Genomic DNA, 27,428 nt, shown 5'->3' with positions numbered 1-27,428 from the left:
CTGCCATTTGCATCTCCTTGAGCCTTTCCTCCACTTTGGAATAAATGTGTCCTGAATCCTGTGAAAAATGTCCAAAAATACCTGCCATTTTTCCCCAGTTGTCCTCCCAGCTAGTGTATCTTTCCATTTTATTTTGGCTAGTTCCTCCCTCATAGCTGCATAATCCCCTTTATTTAACTGCAGTACAGATGCTTCCGACTTCCTTTCTTTTTCCCTTTCTAATTGCAGCTCAAAGGTAACCATACCATGGTCACTATTCCCTAATGGCTCCCCTACATCGAGGTCACTTATTAACTCTGCGTCGCTGCACAGCACCGTCCAGAATCGACTTCCCCCTGGTAGGTTCCTCCACTAGCTGCTCCAAGAAAGTATCTCGTAGACATTCAATAAACTCACTCTCTTGTGTTCCTGCCCCCGTCTGATTATCCCAGTCCACCTTCATGTTGAAGTCCCCATAACTACCGTATTGCTACCACTTTGACATGCCACTCTTAATTCCTGATTTATACTTCTACCGATATCTGAGCTACTTTTCGGAGGCCTGTAAATGACCCCCATTATGGTCCTCATGCCTTTGCAATTTCTTAACTCTATCATTAATTCTGCATTAATTTTTGCTAATTCATTGCCAGATTTACGAGGAAATGGACGGTCACCATTATCGTCACCTAAAAGGAGGGTAAATGGGAATGGGAAGAATGGGAAACATAGAAATAAGGTTGAATTGATGCAGAATCTTCTTGATATTGAAGATCTGGAACAGTCATTGGGATTGGAATCACTGGGTTGAATGTGTTTGATTAGGTATTCTGGGAAAGTCTGACTGGGGGAGTGGACGACACTGAAGCTTTTGACAGTCATCCGCCACTAGTGGGTTTTATGACACCCAGACTTTTAGGGAGTTACTACATTATTGTAGTTTGATATTGAGATTTTTTTTGTTTGTTGGGTTTTTTTTTACATGGAGGGGGAGGATTATTTTATCTATAAGGGTTTTTTTTAGAAAGGGCAGCAATGTTTTGTAATAGCATGAAAATTGTATTGTTAGGGTAAAGAAATGTCTGATTTGAATTTTGCAACTTTTAATGAACAGGGATTGAATAATCCAATCAACCGTAAATGTGTATTGGCTTATAGAAAAAAAAATGGAAGTTGATATTGCTTTTTTGCAAGAAACACATTTGACTGAAAAAGAACATTTAAAATTGAAGAGAGTGTGGGTTGGACATGTGTTTGCTTCTTCTTTTAATTGTAAAGAAGGGGTGTAGTGATTTTGATCCATAAGAAATTACCATTTGAATTGTAATCATTTATGGAGAATGCTGGGAGGGTTTTGATGGAGAATTGTAAAATTTTTGCAGAATCATGGACATTGTTGAATATTTATGCACCTAATGTGGATGATGATCGATTTATATTTGAGGCTTTTTTAACATTAAATAAGTCCAATTAAAATATTTTGATTGGATAAAATTTTAATTGTGTTTTGGATCCTTTATTGGATAGATCCCCGAAAAGTATAAGGAAATCAAAGATGGCAACACAAATGGAAGCTGTGGTTAAAGATTTGAATTTAGTTGAAATTTGGAGGAGAATAAATCCAACAGAAAAGGATTTTTCTTTTTATTCATCAAGGCATTATTCATTTTCTAGAATAGATTTGTGTTTGATTTCAGCACATTTGCAAGGTAAAGTAGTGCAGGCTGAATATAAGAGTAGGGTTATATCTCATAATTCTATGTTGTTTATCTCTTGTGTAAATTCTGAAGTGCTACAATTGACTTACTGGTGAAGGTTTAATGCAATGCTATTGAAGAAACCAGAGTTTATTACTTTTGTTAAGGAACAGATTACTTTACTTTTGGCTGAGAATGTTAATTCAGTAAATAGTAATTTTGTAATGTGGGATGCTTTAAAAGCATGGACAAATTATTAGTTACTCTACAAAAGTAAAAAAAAACAATATTTGGCATAAAGTTTGGCATGGAGACACAAATTACTGAGTTGGAAAAGGAATTTCAGAAAAAGGTTACAGAAGGTAAGAAAGCAGCATTAACTAAGTTGCAATTATGTTATAATACTTTACAAACATACCAGTATGAGCAATTAATTTAAAGATCTAAGCAACGTTATTATGAGTTGGGTGAAAGGGCTCATAAGGTATTAGCCTGGCAATTAAAAATGGAACAGGTATCACAAACTATTAATGCTGTTGAAAAGAATTCAATAGTTACTTATAAACCTCAGGAAATTAATGACCAATTTTATTCATTTTATCAGAAATTATATACTTCTGAGGAAAAACAGGATGTTGGTTCTATTGAATCTTACTTATCTAAGTTAAATTTACTGGTTTTAAGGGAAGAGGAGGTAAAGGAATTAGAAGCTTCGTTTACAGATTTTGAGACTAAAGAAGCTATACAAGAGATGTTGAATGGAAAGTCACCAAGTGATGATGGAATTTCAGTGGAATTTGATAAAGTGTTTTATGAAGACTTATCTTCCATATTTAGGGATGTACTGAGGATCAGTCATTACCGGAATCTTGTTCGAGTGCGATAATTACAGTAATTCCAAAGAAAGATAGAGACCCGTTGAAGGTAGCTTTATTTTGACCAATTTCTTTATTAAGTGTAGATTATAGAATTGTGGCTAAAGTATTGGGGAATAAACTTGCTAAATATTTACATCAGTTGGTACATATAGATCAAACAGGTTTTATTAAGAATAGAAATGCGTCTGATAATATTCTTAGATTGATAACATTGATCAATGCATCGAGACAGCAACCTAACCAATCAATGGTGGTTGCACTTGATGCGGAAAAAGCTTTTGATAGGGTTGAATGGAATTTTCTATTTAAGGTGTTAGAAAAGTTTAATTTTGGCCCTTTTTTATTGGTTGAGTTAAGGCTTTATATAAAAATCCAATTGCTAGGGTGGTGACAAATGGTCAAACTTCTTTGCCATTTAAATTATCGCAATCGACCCGACAAGGTTGTCAATTATCACCAGCCTTGTTTGCATTGGTCATTGAACTATAAGCTTAGACAATTCAACAGAATGATAAGATTAAAGGGATAAGAATTGCAGATGATGAATATAAGATTAATTTATTTGCTAATGATGTGTTGGTTTATTTGACATACCCGGAACAGTCTTTGAAATATTTACAAGAATATTTGGTGCAATTTGGGGAGTTATCTATGTATAAAGTAAATTGGGATAAGAATGAGATATCTTGGAAGGAGATTATAAAGAGTGTAAAAATATTATAAAATTAAGATGGTCTGATAAAATTAAATATTTAGGAGTAATTGTAAATGAAAACTATCAATCTTTAAATGTTAAATTACATTCCTTTATTAGAAAATATCAAAATGGATTTGATTAAATGGAAAGATCTTCTGTTAACATTAATAGGTTGAGTAAATTGTATTAAAATGAATATTTTTCCTCGTATTCGATACTTATTTCAGTCAATACCATGTTAACTTTCAAAGGGTTTTTTTAGGATTTGAATAAGGTGGTGATGAAATTTTTATGGAGTGGAAAATCAGCTCGAATAGCTTTGCAGAAATTGACATGGAAATATGCAAATTACTATGAAGCTGCTCAGTTGAAGTTTTTTAGTAGAATGAAGGGTTAAGGTGGAGTTGGCCTGTATTTCTGAATTTGATGTTCACCAGTTCATACATAAGTGCAATTTGAATTCACTGCAGGAATATGATATGCCAGTATTAAAACATTTGTTAAAGATATGGGTTAAAAGAAATTAGGTTTTAGGAATGAAGGGTAAATTATCAATTCAAACTCCATTATATCAAAATCAGCTTATTCCTTCAATAAGCATTTAAAGATACAGTATTCTCAGGGTATTAAAGTGATTCAGGACTGTTTTGAAGAAGGACAGTTTCTTTCTTTTAATCAATTGAGGGAGAAATTTGATATATTGGTAAATTCTTTATTTGTGTATTACCAACTTAGAGCTTTGATAAGGGATAATTATGGTAAAGAGATGAGTCTACCTAAGTTAAAGAAATTTGAATCTTTGATTACCTTTATACCAAAGAGATGTTTTATTTCGGATAGGTATCGATTGTTACAAGAAAGTAAGGAAAACCCGAATTTGGAGAAATCTAGAAATAAATGGGAAAGTGATTTAACCTATGTTATATCTCAAGAGGATTGGGAGGTTATGTGTCATGAAGGGGTAACTAAATTGACTAATGTAAGATATGGTTTGGTTAATTATAATTTTTTGCATCAGTTATATTTGACTCCGGAGAAATTGAAAAAATATGGATTTAGTAATTTGGATTCTTGTTTTAGATGTGGGTTAAGTACTGGAACCTTTTAACATGCAGTTTGGTCTTGTGATAAGGTACAACCATTTTGGGAAAAGGTGAGGTTGGTTTTGGAGAAATTATTTAAAATTAAATTACCATTAGATTCAGTGATTTTATTTTGTTGGGTTATACAGTTTCTTTGACTGGATTGGGGTTGGATAAGTTTCAAATTACATTTGTTCGTTTGATGTTATCTGTGGCACGAAAATGTGTAGCAATTACTTGGAAAGATAATGTAGAGATTAATATAGTACATTGGCATAATGAATTGAGATCTTGTATTTATATGGAAAAAGTAACATATAATTTACATGTTAATTCTTTTTTTGTTAAAATTCCTTACTTGGAATATATGGATTTCCAAAATAACTTAAGATATTGTATATGTTTTATGTTTTTCTTGGCTCCCCTTAAGGGGGCTGGCTGACGGGGAGGGAGAAAGGGTTTATTATATTATTTAAAAAATCTTTTTCTGTTGTTGTTATTGATTTTATGTTGTTTTAAAAGTTTTTAAATAAAGTTTTTTTTTAAAAAGGGAGGTCACCAGGAGTGGAAAATTATCAACAACTTTTGTTTCACCTCGCTAACTGAATGATGTTTACGGGCTTACATTGCCGTCTTCTCATAAGAGCAGGCACAGATCCACTGCATTTATATCCTGATAGATAGCTAACTGCCTGCCTGGTGCATTTGACTACTGTCCTTGAAGGACCTCTGTGGCCCACATGTACAAAGGAATTATCTCCTGCTCTCTTCTTCCTCACCAAACTGTCCATCTGATCCTCTCTCCTGGTCTTACTATTGTGGCAGCTCCCGTTCATCCATTGGCCATACTCTCCTGCATTTAAAAGTGTGCTGCTTATGTCGTGGTGTGTCCCCTTCAGACACGCCTGGGAAGATTACACTCGGTTTGAGAACTTGCAAAATTTCAATAGAAATTGTCAGCCTGAACCTGCCATTGTCAGTTTCAATGTGGCATTACACAGGGAACTCAGACAGCTCAGAACAATTCATACACAATTTTTTTTACTCTTTATGCAGTGATCCCTAATTCTGTTTTCACATGAAAAATAAACTTCATGGAGAAAATTCAAATGCTGTTGAGTCAAGAGTTTGTGCTTTTTGCTTGAGGGCTATGTTTTATAACTTGATGGCCATACTGAAAAGGGAAAGGAATGTATTAGATCAAACAAAGAAGCAAGTCAGATAGACAGTAGAATATGGTTAAGGGAACAGGAATTATGAATTGTCAACAATATAACATAAGATTAAGCATTTAAGACCCTGAAACGGAAGTCAAGCAATGCAAATCTTCTCTGCATTAACTATGGATACTAGCAGGGGTAGAGCATCGGCTGATTGGCAGGAAACAGAGAGTAGGAATATAAGGATTCTATTCTGGTTGGCTACCAGTTACCAGAGGTGATCCGCAGGGGTCAGTGTTTGTGGTCGCTCTTTGTACATTTTATCTAAATTATTCGGTTTATGGAATACTGCAGATGGCTTTGTGGCTAAATTTGCAGATGATGCAAACTAGATGGAAGGGCAGATGGTGCTGAGGATACCAAAAGGGGGGATAGATTAGGAAAATGGGAAAAGAGGTAGCAGATGAAATACAATGTTGGAAAGTGTATAGTAATGCACTTTGGTAGAAGAAATAGAATATTATTTAGACGGGGCAAAAATTCAAAATTCTGAGGTGCAAAGGAGCATGGAAGTCCTCATGCCAGATAACCTAAAGCAGGGGTACCCAATCTTTTAATTTTTAATTTAGACAAACAGCACGACAACAGGCCATTTTGGCCATTGAGTACGTACCAGGGGTGTAGGTTAATTGGGCGGCACGAACATGTGGCCTGAAATGGCCTGTTACTGTTCAGCATGTCTAAATTAAAACTTAATTCCTGGCCTAAAGTTTAACATCCAGGTTGAGTCGATAGTGAAGAAGGCGAAAGCAATTTTGGCATTCATTTCTAAAGCGATAGCATTGAGGGGCAGGGATATAATGTTGAGACTCTATAAATGACTGGTGAGACTTCATTTGGAGAAATATGTACAGTTTTAGGTGCTGTATTTGAGAAAAGATGTGCTGGCATTGGAGAGAGTTTCAGAGAGAATTTACTGGAATGATACCAAGAATTGAAGGATTAATTTATGAGGAACATTTGTCAACTCTTGGATTGTATTCATTGGAGTATAGAAGGATGAGGTAGGCCTACATAGAGCAAAATCAGGCAGGTGTCTGAATAAAAAGATGGAACGAGGAGAAAGGAAGGGGCAGGGGGTGGAGAATAGGCTGACAGATAAGAGATGGATATGAATTGGACACTAGAAGAGAAACAAAAGCTGTGAAGTGATAGGGGGAGGAAATAGCTTTCTGAATGGAGAGGAAAGAGGAAGGAGGAAAGGAGAGGAGGGATAGGGAAAGTGAGAGACTTTGGGGAGGGGTTTAATGGAACTGCAGAAGTCGATGTTAATGCTTTTGGGTTGGAGAGGCCCAGATGGAATATTAGATGCTGTTCCTCCAATTTGCATGTAGCCTGGATTTGGCCATGTATGAGGCCATGGATAGTCCAATCAGTGTGGGAATTAAAATGTTGGCCTCTGTTATAGCAGTGGACAGAGCAAAGGTGCTCAACAAAATAATTTCCCAGTCTGTGTCTCGTCTATCCGATGTAGTGGACAGGTACAGTAGATGACCCCTGTAGATTCATGTAAGGTTTACTTCATTTTAAAGGACTGCTTGGGCCCCCAAAGGATGATGAGGGAGGAGATGAGGAGCTGTGGGTGCAAGTGTACACAGGGTTAGGTAACTCCACCTTATTCTGATTCTCCTGTCCCTTTTTAACCATATAACCATATAACCACTTACAGCACAGAACAGGCCAGTTCGGCCCTATTAGTCTATGCCGTAATAAATTCCCACCCTCCTAGTCCCACTGACCAGCACCCGGTCCATACCCCTCCAGTCCTCTCCTTTCCATGTAACTATCCAGTCTATCCTTAAATGTAACCAATGATCCCGCCTCAACCACGTCTGCCGGAAGCTCATCCCTACCACCCTTTGTGTAAAGAAATTTCCCCTCATGTTCCCCTTATAATTTTCCCCCTTCAATTTTAAACCATGCCCTCTAGTTTGAATCTCCCCCACTCTTAATTGAAAAAGCCTATCCACATTTACTCTGTCTGTCCCTTTTAAAATCTTAAACACCTCTATCAAGTCCCCCCTCAATCTTCTACGCTCCAGAGAATAAAGCCCTAGTCTGCACAACCTTTCCCTATAACTCAAACTTTGAAATCCTGTCAACATTCTCGTGAACCTTCTCTGCACACTCTCTATTTTGTTTATATCTTTCCTATAATTTGGTGACCAAAACTGCACACAGTACTCCAAATTTGGCCTCACCAATACCTTGTACAATTTCATCATAACCTCCCTACTCTTGAATTCAATACACCGATTTATGAAGGCCAACATTCCAAATGCCTTCTTCACCACACCATCTACCTGAGTATCAGCCTTGAGGATACTATTTACCATCACTCCTAAATCCCTTTGTTGCTCTGCACATCTCAATAGCCTACCATTTAATGCATATGACCTATTTAGATTTGCCTTTCCAAAATGTAACACCTCACACTTATCTGTATTAAATTCCATCAGCCATTTCTCAGCCCACACCTCCAGCCTTCCTAAATCACCTTTTAATCTACGGTAATCTTCCTCACTGTCCACAACACCACCAATCTTTGTATCATCCGCAAACTTGCTTATCCAATTCTCCACCCCTACTTCCAGATCGTTAATATATATAACAAACAATAGTGGACCCAGGACCAATCCTTGAGGAACTCCACTAGTCACCGGCCTCCAATTGGACAAACAATTTTCTACCACTACTCTCTGACACCTCCCATCCAACCATTGCTGAATCCATTTCACTACCTCCTTACTTATACCTAATGCCTCCACCTTTTTTCCTAACCTCCTGTGGGGAACTTTGTCAAAATACACTCTAGATCCTTTAAAACTTACTGGTTTCACTGAAAAATGTATTATTGTGCTGTGTAACATCTTAAAAATAGTGATTAAAATGTTTTTTTAAAGTATTCACAGAATCATATTTGATAGTCTGGAAAATTTGCTTGTCCAGCACAGCTAAGTATGCTGGACGAATGAAATTTTACTGGCATGATGTGATACTACACAAATGGAACTTAATTATGTCCCAGTGTCCCACTTTAATTATTTCACTTTCCCTAATCTCAGCACAACCAAACAATTATTATGAGTGAATGCATTTTCATTCATCCTCCATGATTTTGGTGATGATAGCTGAGATTCCAGAAAATAGGATGCTTTTCTTGACAATTTTTATTACTGTTGTGTCATTATAAATGACCATGATCTCCTTTCCTCATGGACATGGGTGTGGGAATATGACTCAGGACAAAACACTTTTTTTTTGTTTTTATTATTTATGTTTTGTCAAAAGAATTTAAAAATCTATTTTCATCCAAAGCAAAGTTTCAGTTAAATTTTAATATTGCATTTGTCTACATTTGTGATAGAGCTTTTCATTTGAAAACTATCTGGCTTCCTTCTGTTTCAACTCACTTGCAACATTTATCTGCGTGGAGCCAAATCGAATACCGTATTTGATGGCATATAAGACCCACTTTCTCTCCCCCAAAATGGCTCAACCATATCCCCCCGGCCCTATATGTGAAGTTAAAATTAGGGTGAGTAACGCCAACAGGGATCATTGTAGCTGCTTGGCTCACTAGCTTCACTTCCAACTCTCGTTGGGGGGCTGGTGATGGGCTGTTGATGGGGAGCGGGTTGGTGACATCAGTGCGGCGATTGATAGCAGGCTGACAGGAGACTCTCCCACCGGCCTGCCATCGGTTCCTGCACTGGTCCCGCTGCCTTGCTCACCCCCCGACAGCCCACCACCAGTCCCCACATTGATCCCACCGCCCCACACCACCGCCAGTCCTCACACTGATCCCACCATGCTGCTCACCCCTGAGCAGTTTGTTTTTATAAAATGTTTTCTGCTATAGCTAAGCAACTTTTGTTTTGCAAGTTATAGCAGTATTATTATTAAAAAGATTTTTCCTGTTGTCCTAGTTGCATGTTTTGTCCAAATTTTTTCTGCTATACTGGATGCTGCATATTTCAATAACATAAAATGCTTTACCCATAAATACACTAAAAAAAGTCTTAATATTCCCTGCTGAAATGTTGGGGTCTTGTATGCCTGTGGGTCTTATATATGGCATCAAATATGGTAATATTTAAATTTATATTTCCCAAAAGCAAATTAGTTTCATTTGGACAATGAAATCCAGTTGACACTGACAACCTATGTCAGTAATCCTTGATAGATAATGTCATTGCAGAGTCTTCATAAAGAAGGTACTGTACATATATTTATATCCTTCACTAAAGATTCCTTTGTTAAAAATCTTAAAAAAAATGTACTTATGGTCTCGTTTAATTGTACGTGTTGGGCAAACCTGACTTATGACCAATCTGAATTACGACCAGTTCGTCAGTCCCAATTACGGTCATAAGTCAGTGACCCCCTGTACTCGTAGCAGTATGTGTGACTTGAAATGTAGTCATGTAGGAAACACGGAGTCAAACTGTGTGCAGAAAGGGCTGATAGACACCAATGTGATAATGATAATCTATTAAGGTGATATTGACTGAAGGATAAATATTGCAAATGCTACAGGTGATGATTCCCTGGAACCTTTTTGAAATAGGGTCATTAGATCTTCAGTGTCCATTTGAAAGGACAGTTTATTAATCTGAGCATTGATGGGTCATCAAAGGATTTTTTACAGGGAAAACTGCTGCCAGGTTCTGCACTGCTTTTAATCCAAGGCTTCATTGCTATCGAGTGGCAAACAGGCATCAATCATACCGGTGCCCAAGATGAGGGCAGTAACCTGCCTTAAAGACTATTGACCAGTAGTCCTTACATCAACAGTGATGAACTGTTTTCAAAGGCTGTGTTGAAGACTATCAGCTCCTGTCTGAGCAGTCACATGGATCCATTTCAGTTCGCCTATCATAGAAACAGGTCTACAGCAGATGCCATCTCAAAGCCCTGGAACACCAACACCTGGATAGCAAAGATGCACACATCAGGATGCTCCTTATCAACCACAGTTCAGCATTTAACACTCTCATCACAAAACTGATCAGCAAACTCCAAGACCTGGGACTCAACACCCCACTGTGTAATTGGATCATGGATTTCCTCACGTCCAGACCACAATCAGTGAGGATTGCTAAGAGCATCTCCACAATCTCCATCAGTAGTGGAGCACCACAGGCCTGTATTCTTAGCCCCTCTGATTTGGTTTATTGCTTGAATATGTGCAAAGTTAACAGATGGTGCTCAATAGATCCATTTTTGACAAGGCATAGATTAAATTCTATTTGGCACTTGAAAATTCCAATATCATTTGTACCTTTCACATTGGGTGCTATATGAGGAATACAACATTTGTGATAGATTAACTGAAAGATATATGCCATTCAGTTAGGTCAGTGAATGATATTAGCACTAAGCAATTGAAATTATTCCTATGATGGCATGAAAAAAAGGAATCTTTTTTCAAAAAGAAAATTTATTTTTAGAGTATTTATGTTACAGAAATAAAAATAACGGACAATTCATATTGGGATGTCAATAGTATAATCTGGAAAGGACTATAGTACTAATAGTTGGATTTTCTGAATGCTCATAGGTCATTACAGGAATAAAACCAAGATGTCATAAATATATTCCATTCTTATACTGTATGGATTTTAGAGAGACAATAAGAACTTGCAATGTTTTATAATGGGAGGAATGGAATTCTACTGCTTCTCCGCAGTTTCTCAGGACATTAGTTTACTTTGAAATACTTCTATTAGCCAAGCTGATTTTGAAACGGCTGTCTGTACTATTGCATATTGATAAGGTTCGAGTTGTGGATGCAGAATTTTTGCTGAAATCTAAGACACTGAGAGATGGGGTGGGGGTGGGGGGGGGGGGGGGAACATGATTGTTTGCTCAGAAAGGTGCTTCCTGATAAAGATGCAATGTTGCTTCACAGGGTGGTATGTGGTCTGGGTGTATTAATTATTGTAAAGATGAAACAAATAGCTTTGTTGGTATATTTTAACCAATACATATTGAAATATATAGTGACGATCAAGTGACTACATTGCTGGACAGAGCCCTGGACATCAATCCAAAGATCAGAATTTGTTCTCACATTGAGGAGCTAAATAGTCACTTTCTCTAGATCAAATGTATAACAAGGGAAACTCACATGGATCCAAGTATTTTTGTGGAATTCATGAAACAGTATTTTTGATTCAGTTCTTCTTTAGATTTTTAGGTACATTGATGACTATATTGGTACTGCTTCCTGAACTCAGAGATCGCAAAAAACATTTCATTGCTTTTACTGTCAATTTCTACTTTGCTCTCATCATCACATGATCAGTCTTTGGATCATATGACCTCCATCTCAGAGGAAAAGCTGATGATAAATGCCCATGATAGGCCTACAAACTCCAAGAGGTATTTCAACTATATTTTGTCCTACTTGCCTTCATTCCTTTCTCCCAGTTAATCCTCCTCTTTAATGTTTTCGCTGTGTGACAATGATGAGAACACAGGGAGCAGTAACATCCTTTTTTGACCTCATCAAAGCATTTGACTCCTTCAGTTGGGAAGGATTGTGAAATGCTCTCCCCAAATTCAGCAGCCCATGGAAAATGTATCCATCTTGAAGGGACGCAAGCCATGATATTAACTGAGGGGCCAACATCAGTGAAAATGTTTTTTAAACAAAGCCCCTTTTTTTTTGTTTTTTTTTATGGTTGCCCAATCCCTTTCTTGATCTTTTTGTGAATGGTGATGGACAACTGAACATCCAAAAGGAGGAAAAAATTCCAAGTGCATTGCCATTCTCAAGCTACATGCTCAACATGTGACTGCCAGTGGTAAGGATGACACATTTGCAATTGTTAGGCGAGAGGATGGTACAACATAGCTTTCTCCTGAAATCCTCACCATCACAAAAGCCAATCTTAAGGTCATTCTGTTCGCTCTTCCTGCTGATGTAGGACAGCAGCCAATCTATTGAAATACCCTTCCCACCCTCGTCACATTCATTTCTCCCCCCTCCCATCGGACACAAGATACATGATATGAAAACACACCTCCAGATTCTCAGAAAATTTCTTCTCTGTTATTATCCAACTATTGAACAGACCTTTTATTCATAAAATAGTGTTGCACCTGGCCTGTTTTAACTATACTTTTTTTCTCTGAAGCACGATACACTGCACTTTTCTTCTATTTTCCATTACCTAATGTATTAAGCCTGAGTTGACTTGCCCAAATAGCACACAAAACCAGATTTTTCACTATATGTTGGGACTCATGACAATAAACATCTGTTGCTATGAGGATGAGATAGTAGTTAGGTTGGTGGTATTGGGACAGGCAAAGAAGCTGTGCCAAAGGTTAATAGATGATCTTGTTGGCTCTGAAAAAGAACCTCTGCTCTTCATGACCCATAAGTAGTGCTGCAAAGCCATGGAATGATCTGAATGATGACAACAGATTGACATTATTAATAGTTTGCTAAATGTGCAGCCTACTCCAACAAGATGATTAAGATGGGTTCAGTTCAGTTCCTATTCCAGAATTATTTTTGCCATTTAACCTCAGATATTGCAAAAAAGACATAGTGGCAATTGTCTGTTTTACTAAGCTTTTGAAGATTTTAATGTTAACCAGATGACCCAACTGAAATGAAGCCAGCAAGTGCACAAAGAAAAGACAAGTTGCGACAGATCAGGTGCATGCCCTTCATTAGATTAAGGGTACTTGGAAGAAAAGTTTACACCTGAAACATAATTTCCATGCAGCTTGTGGATACTTTATAGTTATTTCATGATTCTACAGAACTGGGTTTGAGGACTGCTGATCTGACATTACTGATTTTCCTATTGAGGTGGTAGAGTGTTCGGAGGAAATGCACCATCTGGGACAGTAGCAGGCCTGAAAATGCAGGTCATAGAAGGCTAAATATCAGAGGTCCTGTTGGAATCTTAGAGGCGGTGTCATGATTTCAGTTAGCTCTCAGATCTATGCCTAGAGAGTGGTGAATTTGTGTAATTTATTGACACAGATGGCTGTAGACGTCAAGTCATTGACGATATTTAAGGTGGAGGTAGATACGTTCTTGATTAGGAAGGGAATCAAGGTTAACAGGGAGAAGGCAGGAAAACAAGGTTGAAGAGAATAGTAAAATACCATGATGAAATGGCAGGGTGAATTTGATGGGCCAAATGACCTAATTCCACTCCTGTCTTGTGGGATTATGGAATGGCATGGTATGGGTCAGAGAGTATCATACACTGCTGGTAGTTCAGCTGCATTGTAGTTCCAGTGACCCTTGTTCAATGCAGTGTTTGTACATTCTCTCTGTAACTTTATATGTCCCCACCGACCCTTTTCCTCTCCCATTCCCCGAATAATCTGAGAGGAATTGTTACATTTATTTGAGTGCAATGCTTGTGTGGTATTTTATGATGAAAGCATGGTTTGCCCCAGGAGTGAGAAGTGATGATTGCACCTGAGGGCTCACTTTTGCATGGAGAATGATGGCCATTGATTTGCATGGCTCCAAGAGGAGCATTGCATGGAGAATGATGCCATGATTCGCATGGCATTATCACAAATTACGCCAAAAATTGCTCATTTGAATTTCCAAAGTGATGTGAAAACTGGTCATATTCTGATTGTCCTCTGCTGTGTAATTTCACTTCTGTAGGGCTGAAATAAATAGCACCACATGATCAAATTTTCTATCTCTTCTGTTTATATTGCTAAATAATTTACTGTGTATTTCCAGCATTTGTAATTTTTCTTGCATAGAATAGTATTTGAACTGTCAATATAATTTTATGCAAAATTCATTTATAAAAGCAGACAAAGATAAACAGAAAAAAATGTATTACCTCGTGTTAATTTTTTAAAACAGCTGAATCTCAGCGATGAGATGAGAGGACCTGCCCTTGAAATCAGGGCAGCATCAAGGAGCCCAGGTAAATTACACAAACCTCTACGAGGTCATTTCTTGGCCTCCTTCTCCAGGGAAAACAGCCTCAGCCTAACTAATCTCACTCAACCATCAAGTCCTGGCAACATCCTTGTGTATCTTTTTCTTCACCCTCTCTAGCTTAACCATCCATCCTATTAGCATAATATCCAGAAATGTGCACAAGTGAGGGCTGACCAATATTTTGGATAATTGTAACATGACATCACAACTTCTGTACTCATTTCCATGGTTGGCGAAGGCAAGCACACCAAACACCTTCTCCACCTTGTCTACCCATGTGGTCACTTTTAGGAAATGATGTACTTGTAAGACTAGGACTCTCTGTTAAACAATATCCTTCAGGGCCATATGTATGTTCTGGTGTGATTTACCTTCCCAAAATACATTAGTTTGCACTTGTCTGAGATAAATTACACCTGCCATTCCTTTGCCCACTTGACCAATAGCTTTAGAGAACCTTCTTCACCATGCGCTATATCATCTTTCTGGTTGTCATCTGTAAATTAATGGGCATCAAAAGGAAACTATTCCAGTGGTTGGAGTCATATGCAGCTCAAAGGAGATTCAGGGTTACGGGGATGCACATTGTAGCATGGGGTTGTTAATGGGCACATGCAAGATAATAGATTATAGGGAATTAAATGTAGAATGGGATTGCTGTTGGAGCCAGAATGGACTCAAATGGTCTCTTCCTCTGTCATAACAGCAGGTGCCTCTATGCAGTAAGAGTGAGATGGATGAGAGTTGGCAAGTTATCTTTATGCCACAGAAGTGCCAGGCTAATCCAAAAAGAGCAAGTCTAACTGTCTACCCTAGAAAATCCAATGGCATTTCCATTTCCAAGTCGTGCATCATTAATATCTTGAGGGGTCACCATGGATCAGAAACTTAGCTGGGTCAGCCAATCAAATAGAAAGGTAGGACAGAGGCTGGTATCTTTCAGCAGTTGACTTTCTTCCTCAAATCCAAAGCTTTTCCATCAAGGTGTGGGGTGAAATACACTCCACTTGCCTAGATGAGTGCTGTGTTAAAAGGAGCCCAACATCAACTAAAAAATCCCAATCAAAACAGACATTTGACTCACCTCCAGTGAACAGCGGTAGAGTGTGGATCATCTTAAAAAGTATATAGATGGTCACCCACACTTCTTTGACAGCACTGCCCAAACCAGGGTCCGCAACCAGCAGGAGCTTCTAAATGTGATGTTACGAGGCCATGGATTCCAAAAAACTAGCAGCAACAGAAATTCATCAAGACAATGGTTACTTAAACAAAAATGGTTTTAATTTTCTTCATCCATAATAATAAGATCAATATTTAACTTATTAATATTAACTTAATCTAACTTAACCCATTTTTAATTCTAGCGCATGTGTATGTGATGTTTATGTGCTCAGGAAAGTTTTTTGTTTCACTGTTCAATCATTCATTTTTCATTTTTCCAAGTTCACTGGTATCAGGAAATCTTCCATATGGTGCACAGAATTAAACGTTTATGAACTGGTGCTTTAATTTAAGTTGTTCCCACTCAAGAAGGTCTTTGTTGGTTTCACAGAGATATTCATTGTTTTTTTTTTAATTTATTTTTTATTTTTATTTTTTTATATTTTCCGATAAAAAGGAGTCAATCGAGCTTCTCTCCTTTTTTTCCTCAGAAGTATATAATTTCTTAAAAAATGAATGAAACTCATCATTAATCTCACGAGTTTGTAAGGAATAGTCGAATTTCGTCTGACTGCATTAATAACCCTTGATACCTGTTCTTTCTTTAACTGCCATGCAAGTACCTTATGCGCTTTCTCACCCCATTCATAATACCGTTGTTTGGATCTATTAATCAAGCATTCAAATTGATAAGATTGCAATGTATTGTATTTCAATTTCAGTCCAGACAACTCTATCTTCTGATTTTCTGTCACATCTCTCTGAAATTCCTTTTGTAATACATCAATCTGTTTCTCCAATTCAAGGCTCTCGGTCAAATAATTATTTTTAACCTTAGAGGTATAACTAATTATTTGGCCTCTCAAGTTAGCTTTCATAGCATCCCACAATATAAATGCCCACTAAATTAAAATCTTTCAACCAAGCTCGGATTTGAATTGCCATTTTAGATTTTTTAACATTTTTTGGCAATTTATCTAATAAAGGTTCCAGAACACAGTTAAAGTCTCCTCCAACCAAAACATTTTCATTGGCTTGTCCCAAAAGCAAAAATGCATCCGAAATAATGCTTCATCATCAACATTCGGTGCATAAATGTTAAGTAAAGTCCAAAATTCATTAAAAATCTTACAATTCAATTTAAGAATACGTCCTGCATTAATTTCCATTGATTGTAATTCAAAAGGTAAATTTTTAAGTATCAAAATTGCTACTCCCTTAGCTTTAGAGTTAAATGAAGAAAAAAAAACATGTCCAACCCAATCCCTCTTCAGTTTCATACTTTCTTTTTCATTCAAATGTGTCTCCTGTAGAAAAGCAACATCAATTTTCATCTTTTTGATATATGCCAAAACTCTCTTACGCTTAATCGGGTTATTTAATCCCTGAACATTAAAAGTAGCAAATTTCAAATTTGACATATCTAATACAATTACTAAATACCAAAAATAATCACAAAATTAATAATAACAAAGAAATTTAAAAAAAGATATATAGGACCCTCAAATTAAAATATATAGGCCCTCCAAATAAAAGTAATATTCGTTAAAAAAATCAATAAAAAGAGATATTCATTGTTCATTGGATACACAAACTAATCTCCTTTAATCAGCCACTTCAGTGTCTTGCCAAAGAAACTTGCCCCCTCATGGGTTTTTCTAAGAGATAACCTTCTTCCAGGTTACCAAGCTGAGTTCTTCTTTATCCCCTATTTCAAGAGAAATACACTCACCAGCCTCTGCAATTGACTACAGAGATTTATAATAGGCTGAATTCGGAACTCAAAACCCATTTTGAAATGGGGTCTTGCAGCAGTTCTGTAAACTTACAGTCTTCAACACCAACTGCTGCAGTAAACTGACTGTCTGTCTGTCACTCTCTGTCTTGCTTTCTCTCAGCCCCCCCAAAGAATGGCATGTTTTTCCTCTCTCTGAAAAACCACATGACCCCTCTTAAAACAGCAGACTTCAACCAGAAATTTGGATCGCTGGCACCAGTTTAACAATAAAAGATTAATTAGTTTCTGAGCCTGGACATCTGTTCAAACATGCTGTTCCTTTAAAGACAATAGTCCATTTCCCACCCCCCCTCCTCTGTTGTAAATAACAACAGCCACAACATCAGTGCAGACTAACTCAATGATTTACTAATTACATACTACAAGCATTACTACGAAGAGTTCAGTATAAATCAGTTCCCCACGTCATTACGTGCAAGTAATGGTGTTATATCCAACACTCTTCCCACTCCCTCACCCAGCACACATAGTCTTTGAAATGTTCTGGTGGGTGTGTGGAGTAGTCCTAAATAAGCTCAGCCTATACTCATATCATATCCTAATGGGGGACATGATATGGAAAAGATACATCGACCACCTAAGACCAGTGGACGGCACAATGACACCTGAAGCCGGAAGGGACGGTGTGTTCAGTGAGGAGCCAACCCGGCTACTAGTAGAGTGTCTCCACCACACTAATGCCTAAACCCCCACATTCTAACCATACCCTCATAAGATATATTTATTCCATAATTGTACTAACTTATTCTGTAACAGTAACCATCTGCAGATTCCCATTGATGATCCTGTCTTGGAAATATATTGCTGGTCCTTCATTGTTGGTGGCTGTAAATCCTGGATCACCCCACCTCACAGCAGTGTGGTATACCTTTTCCAGGAGAATAGGACAGCATCAGGCCAAGAAGGCACTTCACCATCTCAAGAGATATGAGCCTTACCCACAATATTCACATGCTGCAAAATATATAAAAAGAAATGACAGAAGGAAAGGGAACTTGGCTTTGACAGAAATGATCCAAGCTGAAACCTACCTCAGCTCATTGAATGTGACCTGCACCTACTGACAACGAAAGTACCCTGCTGCTCTTTAGCCAGAGTGCCCGAAAGCATCAATGATATCAGACCCTTTTTGAACTGCAAGTTTGAATTACCAATCATCTGTCAGAGGGCTATGTGTGGCTCTGGTCCATCATTTGTTTAAACACACTGTTTCATACATCATTGTTAGATTTCTAATATCAGTTATTTGTGCCTTGTGCTTTCTGAGGATAAACTAGCAGCAATGCAGATAAATTTTGAAATTTTATTTTGTCTTCAATATTTTTTCTCCATATGTAGCCAACCAAAGCTCTGCTTTAGCAATAGTTTAAGTTCAGAATTTAAGCTCGTTCGTCCATCTGTAGATAAGGGAGCATAATAATACGAATTTAACATTTGAAATTCTTTGATGTAATTCTTTGTTTTTAGGTTCTGCATTGAGGAATATAATCTGCCACTGATTTGAAGCAGTGGTGGAATACTGCAAGGATCATATTGTCTTAGTTCCAGGGGCAATGGACCTGTCCCATTGTGCTGCCTGGTCTTTCCATGGACAGTGACCACATGCTCAGTGACATTTATAAACTATTTAAATAGACAAATAATTACAAAATTAAAATTATTAGAATAACAACAAATATAATTTAAAATACTTTAATTACTAACTGAGGCACATGAGGCAAGAAGAGCACATGCAAGTTATATTCAGTTTCTTTGAGAACTTTTTACGACTGTCTCTGTAACTTTCCAAACTTTGCAAAACCTTACACTCAATGACACCAAAACTAAGGAGCTGACTGTTGACTTCAGGAAGAGAAAGCCAGAGGTGATCAATGGAGGATCAGAGGATGAGCAAAGTTAAGTTTTTGGGAGTTAGTATCTTGGAGGATCTTCACCTCTACCTCCTTGGGAGTCTGCGGAAATTTGGTATGACACTGGGAACCCTGGCAAATTTCTACAGAGGTATAGTGGAAAGTGTGCTGACCGGCTGCCTTACGATCTGGTATGGGAACACCATTACCCCTGAGCGTAAAGTCCTCCAAAAGGTAGTGGACACAGCCCAGGACATCACATGGCAAAACACTCCCCATTATCGAGAACATCTACAGGGGAATACTGCCATCCGAGAGCAGCAGCAATCATCAAGGATCCACACCACTCAGTACATGCTCTGTTCTCACTGCTGCCACCAACCTCGCAACACCAGGTTCAGGAACAACTGCTACCTCTCCACCATCAGACTACTCAACAACAAACTCAATCAAGGACTCATTTAATGACTCTTACTTGTATACTGTATTGATATGTTTTTATTCTCTCTGTATTGCACAATCATTTTGTTTACATTCATTATCTGTTTACATTTCTTTATTTGTTTACATGTATATGCTGTGTACAGTCTTTTTGAACTACCGATAAGTGGTAATTCTGCCTCGCCCTCAGAAAAAAAGAAGCTCAGGGTTGTATGTGTTGTCATGCATGTATTCTGACAAAAAAATTGAATACAGCCCAGAGCTGACACATTCCTGAAAACAGAATTATTATTAATGACCAATGTTTTATTTCTAATAACAGAATATATATTTATGTTTTTGGGAGATAAATTTGAAAAGGTTTGTTAGAGCAGGTTACAAACACTTTAAAAGAGATCCTTATTTAAAATACTGTAGCTCTGCCCCATGCTAGACATAGCGGCTCCACAGAATTTGCAAGAGCTTTGAAGAGTGCTCAAGAGACTTCACTAATGGATTGTTGTTTACAAAAGGCAACAGATGAAAGATCTTGTCAGAGCCACTTTCTGTCTGGAGGAGAGCTTGCTGTTCTAAGAGGGTAATGTGATTTTGCAAGTAGAGAGAATCAAACAGGCTTTCTCTCAGAGAGAGAGAGAGACACACACACACACACACACACACACACACACACACACACACACACACACACACACACACACACACACACACACACACACACACACACACACACACACACACACACAGATCACTTCCACTTGTGGAAGGCCCCATTTGGAAGATGGCCTGGTCAAAGCCCTTGTGGTTCATGGAAGAAGAGAGGACTGGCTATCTAATGTTTCACTTGGAATAAGAGAAACAAAAAGTAACTCAGTGGTGACCTGAAAGAAAGAGGTTATCATCTGGAGAACCCTGAAGGGACAAGTTTCGTCAGCAAGACACTGAGGTGACTGATGGAAGTACATTAGTTGTGGATGTCCTGGAACAACAAATCTCTCTTTGAAAACCGACAAGAACCTTCCTGAGCAGTAACCATTTACCTTTCAAGCACCAAAGCCTGGTGAACTTTATAAATGTTCAATTCTGTGCACAGTATAAGAATTGCTTGCAACCAGTGAACTTGGAGGAATGAGAAATGAGATTGGACTGTGAACCAAAGAACGTTTCTGAACTTAACACACATGCACTTAGAATTAGAAGGGGGTTAAGTAAGTTAATAGTGATAAGTTAAAGTTTGATCCTGTTTTCATGTTTAAAGATAATTAAAAGCAACTTTTGTTTAAGTAACCATTTGTCTTGGTGAATATCTATTGCTGCTGGGTTTTGGGGTCCTCTGGGCTCATAACACTGCAAAGAACCTTATTGTTGTTTTCCTGCTGCAGTTAGTCCCTCAAAAGCTTGCAAAACATCCATGAAAATTTGTAAACATGGGGAATGATGAATTCTTTATTTTCACAGTTAACCACAAAATGCATCCCAAATGCTTTGAAGTTGCATGATTGGTTCTCATGACATGCCCATTGGCCTCTATCAATGACACATGAAACCTGTCTTAAAATGTTGCTTTGACTTTTATTAATTTGTCCCAGTCCTTTTTGTCCATAACTTTCATATACCCGTTTTCTATGAGGAATTGTGATCTAAAGAGGTGCCTATCACCTAAAAGTGGGGGAAACAGCATGTGAGATTTGTTTCACTCTCACCACTTCGGCAATTAAATCCATTATCCTTTTAAATAGCAAAGCAATTTGAAAACAAAGCATTGTAGTACCTGGAAATGTGAAATATAATCAGAAGATGTGGAAGTATTCATCATTTTAGGCAGCATCTGAGAGGAGAAAGAGAGAAAAATAAATATTTAAAGCTTATGACAATGAAAAAATGTCCGAGTGAACTTCCCTCCAGACTCAGAAATGTTTCTTCTGGGGGAATTTGGCAGTTATAAAAGTTAACTTTTCCAGACATAAATCTAAATTTATTAACATTGCATTCTCAATAGTCAGGAAATGTATAGTAGCAACATGGAGATCTGATTCCCTATTGATGTACGATCACTTAACCAAAAGACTGATGGCTTTTAAAGGGACAGCATCCCTTTAGTTGTTGGCTCACACTGACCCAGGGATCAAACTGGGGGCAGGGTTGCTGCACGACAGCCTTTATGGGGAATAAAGGGGAAGAGTCACAAGCCGGCCAGTGAGAGCAGGGTCAACATATAAGGTCAAAGGTATTTACATATACAAGTGGTTTCACCACATCTACTTCACATTGATTGTTGAAACATGGAAGTGCAAAGTTGTATTCGCCTTGAAGAGTTCACTTATAGTCTTAGGAATGGATATAGTATGCTCGTCGACATTTGGCAACTTTATTTAGATTATTTAAATGCCCAGATTGTATAATTTATTTTGCTATTTGTCAATTAGTATACTCCTTATTAGAAATTTAGTACTTTTAAATGATGCGACTCCGAGATGTCGAACCTTGATCCTGTTGCTTTTTATTTTCTATTTTTTCTTTTTATCTCCCTCTATTCCTTGCCATCTGTCCCCTTTCCTTTTGAAACTGGAGAGGGGGTGCTGAGAGAAGAGGGGCTCTCCTTTCCTTTTTATACGGATCTTATGAAAGTTTTTCATTTGATTTTATATTCAATGTATTATTGTTGTTATATTAGTTGAGTCTTATTTTCTTAAAATTGAAATAAAATATAAAAAAAAACTTATGACAATGATTAGGATGTGGCTCGGCCTGCTCAATATTTCCAGCTTTTTAAAAAAAATCCTTTTAACTTGGGTGTCTCCAAAGGGGTTGATATCAACCCCTGGAGAACAATGGGACTATCCAAGGGGTCGATAAATGCCAGGGGGTTGATAACATGGGGGTGGGGGGGGGGGTGTTGATTGAACTTTTGCAGTGAGAAGCAGGGGTGGATCAACAGCAGATAGAGCCTATGGCAGTTGTGGCCAACCTCTTGTGAGAGCCTGCCTTGGTGGTTGCTAGTTTGTATTTGACTTTGGCCTTGTAACAAGTGGAGAGCGAACAATGCTTGACTGTGCATAGAAGAATAATGTATATGTTGTTTGTACCTTTGGTAGTGCCCCCCCCCTCAAGTCCAGCTATAACCTCCACACCCCACTCCCCTCCCAGCAGTTAACTTACATGGGGTATTAAAAAAACATAGGAATTTTTATTTTCTTGGGCAGAAGAAATGTAAAACTGTAATGCAATTTTCTGCTTTTATTGGCAACTGTACTTTTGGAAAAAAAAATTGAGGATTTAAATATTTCTAAATATGTTATTGTGGAAAAAAAATATCTGCTTGGATATTTTGGGGTGTATGGAAGCAGCAATTTTGCAATGTTCCACTTTACCTTGCTAACAATGCCCCTTTGGGTTTTTCTGCTTTTATTTAAATCTCTCTGAATGCTTGTTGGGGTTGATTGACTTTGGTAAGAGTCAAATTCTTTTTTTGGAAGTTAATTAAAGCTGGTAATTGTTATGGATTAACTTGATAGATAATGTTTTTGGTTTTTCCATAGTATTTTCCCGGTCATTCTTCTGACCTGACTGTAAGACTGGTTTTCGTTTGTATTTATCATTTTTTTATCAAAATAATAACTTCAAACAAATTAATTGCACTTGTCAATTTGGGAATAATTAAAGCAAGTGTTATAATTTTAAAAAGTGTACTGGGAAAAACAATGAAATTTGCTTGATATTTTCTTACCATTTGTAGAATAACTGCCGTAATGATGATAAAATAATGACCAGCTTTAAGTGCTGTTGGGCTGCACATAAAGTCTAAATGGAAATGATTTATGTGAGCAGAGCTTGCAAGTTTAGGAGATGTCAGCCTGAGTGAAATGGAGGTAATGTATGGTTGTTTTACCAGTAATGGCCTGGATATTTGACCTCGAAGTCTTTGTCTTGATTTTTTTAGTTGTAGTTTCACATGCTCGTGAATATTTATTAAATTTAACAAAACACAAAGGAATGTGATTGTCATAATACATAAAGTTTTGACCTCTAAATTCAACAAGATATTTTATTTGAAACTGGGCAATTAGAAAAGTTTACTGCAGTGGTTGTTTGCTGCCTTGTCCTGTAGATAATGGAGAAGAAGTCGCTTGTGAGTTCTTTTATTTCACATGGGATAGCTACGCAGACTGATGATGCTTTGATCCACTGAGAGACCAAGATGACTGGAGACAAGGTTTTGGCAAATGAAGGATAAAGGTCACACATTGGGAGAAAATTACAGGACCAACAGGAAACTGTTCAACCTATGGAGGCACACTCCAGAATCAAGGCAATACCAATTTCAGTAGCTAAGCAGAGTATGCAGATAGCACTTACATTTACTTATGTTCGGAGGCCAAGCTCAATGCCATTGCCCAATCGTTTACTCAAGCACTTCAGAGGGCAGGTCTTAAACTCAATAGCTGCAAGATAAAGGTCCTTTACCAACCTTCCCACATTATATTACATGTCCAGCTATAAAGGTCAACTGCTTCTCATAGGTCGGGAGCCATCTCTCAGAAATATTTCAATTTTCATATATAGACTAGTGCAGAAAAGAATATTTTAAGAAGTATGAATTTTAAGAAATCTGGTAGTGAATCCATGACCTTCCAAGCAGCAGGGGCTGCACAGTTGGGATAGGGTGGCATGGTTGGCACTGGAATGCCAAGTTTGACGTAGCGGTTAGCACAACATCTTTACAGCGCCAGCGATCGGGAGTGGGGTTCGAATCCTGCACTGTCTGTAAGCAGTTTTATATGTTCTCCCGATGTTTGTGTGGGTTTTCCCCGGGGGCTCTGGTTTACTCCCACCATTGAAAGTGTACTGGGGGCATAGATTAATTGGGTTTAAATTGGACTGCAAGGACTTTGGGCCAAAATGGCCTGTTTCCGTGCTGTATGTCTAAATTTAAATTTAAAAATCCCTGCCCTCTTATCCTTTTCTAGGACAACCTACAGCTGTTGTTGCAAGGCACTGAAATAATGGTACTGTCTTTGCAAAATACTCCAACTTTAATAGGTTAAGTGAACCATTTTTGGCATCCTCTCAAGGCAATTATCCCCAGCATTGAAGTCCTAATCACTGTTAACTGGGCTCATTTGGATGGACTGTATTATTCACATGTCCAATCACAGTCTCCCCAATATAGACACTCTATTCCAAGCTCTGTCATAGGATGGGAAAAAGGAATCTCAAAGCCTTCTTGAGAAAATGCAACATTCCCACAGTCGACTGGGAATTCTTGGCTGATGACAGTTCACAGTGGAGAAGGAGTGTATGGGAAGGCACTGAGAAACTCAAGTCCATGCATTGGGAGCACAGAGAAGTCCAGAATGAATGTACCACTTCATAAGCTATCCACCCATCTCTCTCATCAGGCACCTTCTGCCCCGTCTATGGAAGAGCTTGCGTTTCCCACACTGGTCCCATCAGCCACTCCAGAATCCCACAGAACTGGAATGAAAGCAAATTTTCTTTGATCTCGAGGAACTGCTTAAAAATATGCTTTCTATGGCTTTGCAACTCTACAAAGCACTGGTTAGACCAAACTTGCAGTATTGTCTGCAGTTCTGGTTGCCACACCACTGGAAGGATACAGTTGCACTGGAGAACAAACAGAGGAGATGCACCAAAACATTGCCTGAATTGAAGGATTGTAGTTAAGGAGCGAGACTGGAGAGGTTAGGTTTGTTTTCCTTCGTGAAAGAAGTTGAGGAGTGGCCTGAGAGGAGAATACAAAATTATGCTCCCATTCTGTTATAATAATTCCTACCCAAATCGGTTTTTTTCTGTCCCTTTGCTTGCTGCCATAATGTTGGAAAGTAGCTCAGTCCAGATTTTTGACTCAGGAAAAATAAAGACACAATAAATGTCCAAGTCAGACTATCATGTCGCTTATAGGAGCAATGATGTTTCCATGGCCCTGCTGCCATTGTTATGATTGGCAGTATTTTGACAAAGAGGGCAAATATAAATCTCAGAAATTACATCTTTGTCATGTGTTGCATGTTCATTAATAACACAAAACATAAATTTCATTTTCATTAAAGGAGAAACAATGGGATTTTTATTTCATTGATCCTTGACAGTCCTCAGAAGGCCACAATCAGTATGAATTGGAAACAACATCTCCTCACTGACAATCAACAGAGGTGCACCTCAAGGTTGTGTGCTTAGCCCACTGCTCTATTTGCTCTATAGCCATGACTGTGTGGCCAGGCTCAATTTAAGTGCCATTGACAAAAGTATGCAGATGACACCACAGTCGTCGGCAGAATCACAGATGGCAATGAGGAAGTGTACAGGATGAATATAGATCAGCTCGTTCAGTGGTGTCACAACAACAACCTTGCACTTAACATTAGCAAAGCCAAAGAGCTAAGTGTGGATTTCAGGAGGGAGGAAGATCAGGAGAACACAAACCAGTCCTCATCGTGGTGTCAAATTCCTGGGTGTCAACATTTCTAAAGATTTGTCCTGGGCCTCCACGTCGATGAAATCAAGAAAAAGACTTGCCAGCAGCTATACTTCATGGGGAGTTGGAGGAGATTTGGTGTGTTACCAAAGACATTTGTATTCCAACTGGTTGCATCATTGTCTGGTGTGTGACAATTCACAGAACAGGAAAATAACTATAGAGAGCTGTGAACTCTGACAGCGCCATCATGGGCATCAATCTTCACTCCATCGATGAAATCTATAAGAGATGGTGTCTGAAGAATGCAGCCTCTGTCTGCAAGGACCCTCACTACTTTACACTGCTGCCATCAAGAAGGAGGTGCAGGAGCTTGAAGACAAACACTGGTGGCACAAGGATAGCTTCTTCCTTTATTTCTGCCATCAAATTTCTGAATGAACAATGAACTACAGATACTATCTCACTTTCTCATCTTTTTCCATAATTAATTTATTATTAACTGTAATTTATAACAATATTTGCACTATAACGCTGTTGCAAAACAATTAATTTTGTGACATGTTCATAACAATAAATTGTTGATAGCCCCGCCCCTCTACCTCTTGCACTGTCGAATTCACCACCATAATTTCCCATAAGCTCTTCAATAAGTGGTCATCAGAAGGCATAATTCTAGCAGAACAAGTGGGAATATTGTGGCAGATGTAAGTTGTGGACATATGCATCAAGTTGAAATAAGATAAATAACAAGACCACACCTCAGGTTTCAGCCAGAGAAGAGTAAAAGTCATTTATTGATGTGCTATCAGGCATGTTGAGTAGGCCAGGGCATCTCAGAAGACCTAAGAGTGCTGCTAAGTCACTATACTGTAGTGGCTAGTTGCCAGCCTGTTGTGTCTAGCTATTATGAGTATGGAGGTGTTGGTGCTGGTTCTGCCCATTCCACCCACCCCCCCTCCCCCACCAGCATACCGCTACAATATGTAATATTTTTCTGAGTCTAGCTGGAAATACTACCTTGAGGATTGGGTGAATGATAACGACACTCAGACAACAGCAGAATTTATACTGATGTCCCATTAGAAATAAAAACATACAGAAATGCTGGAGGAACTCAGCTGGTCTCTCAGCGTACATAGGAGATAAAAATATATGACTGACATTTCAGGCCTGACCTCTTCTTAAAGATATAAGCAAAAAAACAGGAAGGCATCTGAATAAAGACTGAAGAGGAGTCCAGAC

At 38.2% G+C, this 27,428-nt stretch overlaps 1 protein-coding gene and 1 long non-coding RNA gene across 23 annotated transcripts in view; one reads left to right on the top strand and one right to left on the bottom strand.

Moving 5' to 3' along the window:
- Nucleotides 1-27,428, top strand: part of cacna2d3a (calcium channel, voltage-dependent, alpha 2/delta subunit 3a) — a 732,424-nt gene that overhangs the window by 106,643 nt on the left and 598,353 nt on the right. For 15 of the 19 annotated variants that reach the window (XR_011358017.1, XR_011358016.1, XR_011358018.1 and 12 more), the window contains exon 4: nt 2,514-2,600. The exons of the other annotated variants lie outside the window; for them this stretch is intronic. Coding sequence is in view for 11 of the 15 variants with exons in the window: in XM_069939674.1 (XP_069795775.1) it covers nt 2,514-2,600 (87 nt within the window). In the remaining 4 variants the exon portion in view is untranslated. The remainder of the gene's footprint in view (nt 1-2,513; nt 2,601-27,428) is intronic. 19 annotated transcript variants of the gene reach the window in all.
- Nucleotides 1-27,428, bottom strand: part of LOC138764168 (uncharacterized) — a 56,680-nt gene that overhangs the window by 18,324 nt on the left and 10,928 nt on the right. Inside the window, exons 2-4 of one of the 4 annotated variants that reach the window (XR_011358023.1) lie at nt 21,519-21,575; nt 15,582-15,727; nt 10,143-10,485 (exon numbers count right to left, since the gene is read on the bottom strand). This is a non-coding gene — a long non-coding RNA (uncharacterized lncRNA). Of the gene's footprint in view, nt 1-10,142; nt 10,486-12,631; nt 12,974-13,237; nt 14,209-15,581; nt 15,728-21,518; nt 21,576-27,428 lie in introns of those variants that run through there. The other 3 variants (XR_011358026.1, XR_011358025.1, XR_011358024.1) reach the window with 3 other exon arrangements.

The sequence above is a fragment of the Narcine bancroftii genome, chromosome 5 (assembly GCF_036971445.1).
Source record: "Narcine bancroftii isolate sNarBan1 chromosome 5, sNarBan1.hap1, whole genome shotgun sequence".
Lineage (NCBI taxonomy): Eukaryota > Metazoa > Chordata > Chondrichthyes > Torpediniformes > Narcinidae > Narcine > Narcine bancroftii.
This window is presented reverse-complemented; position numbering and strand designations above follow the sequence as displayed.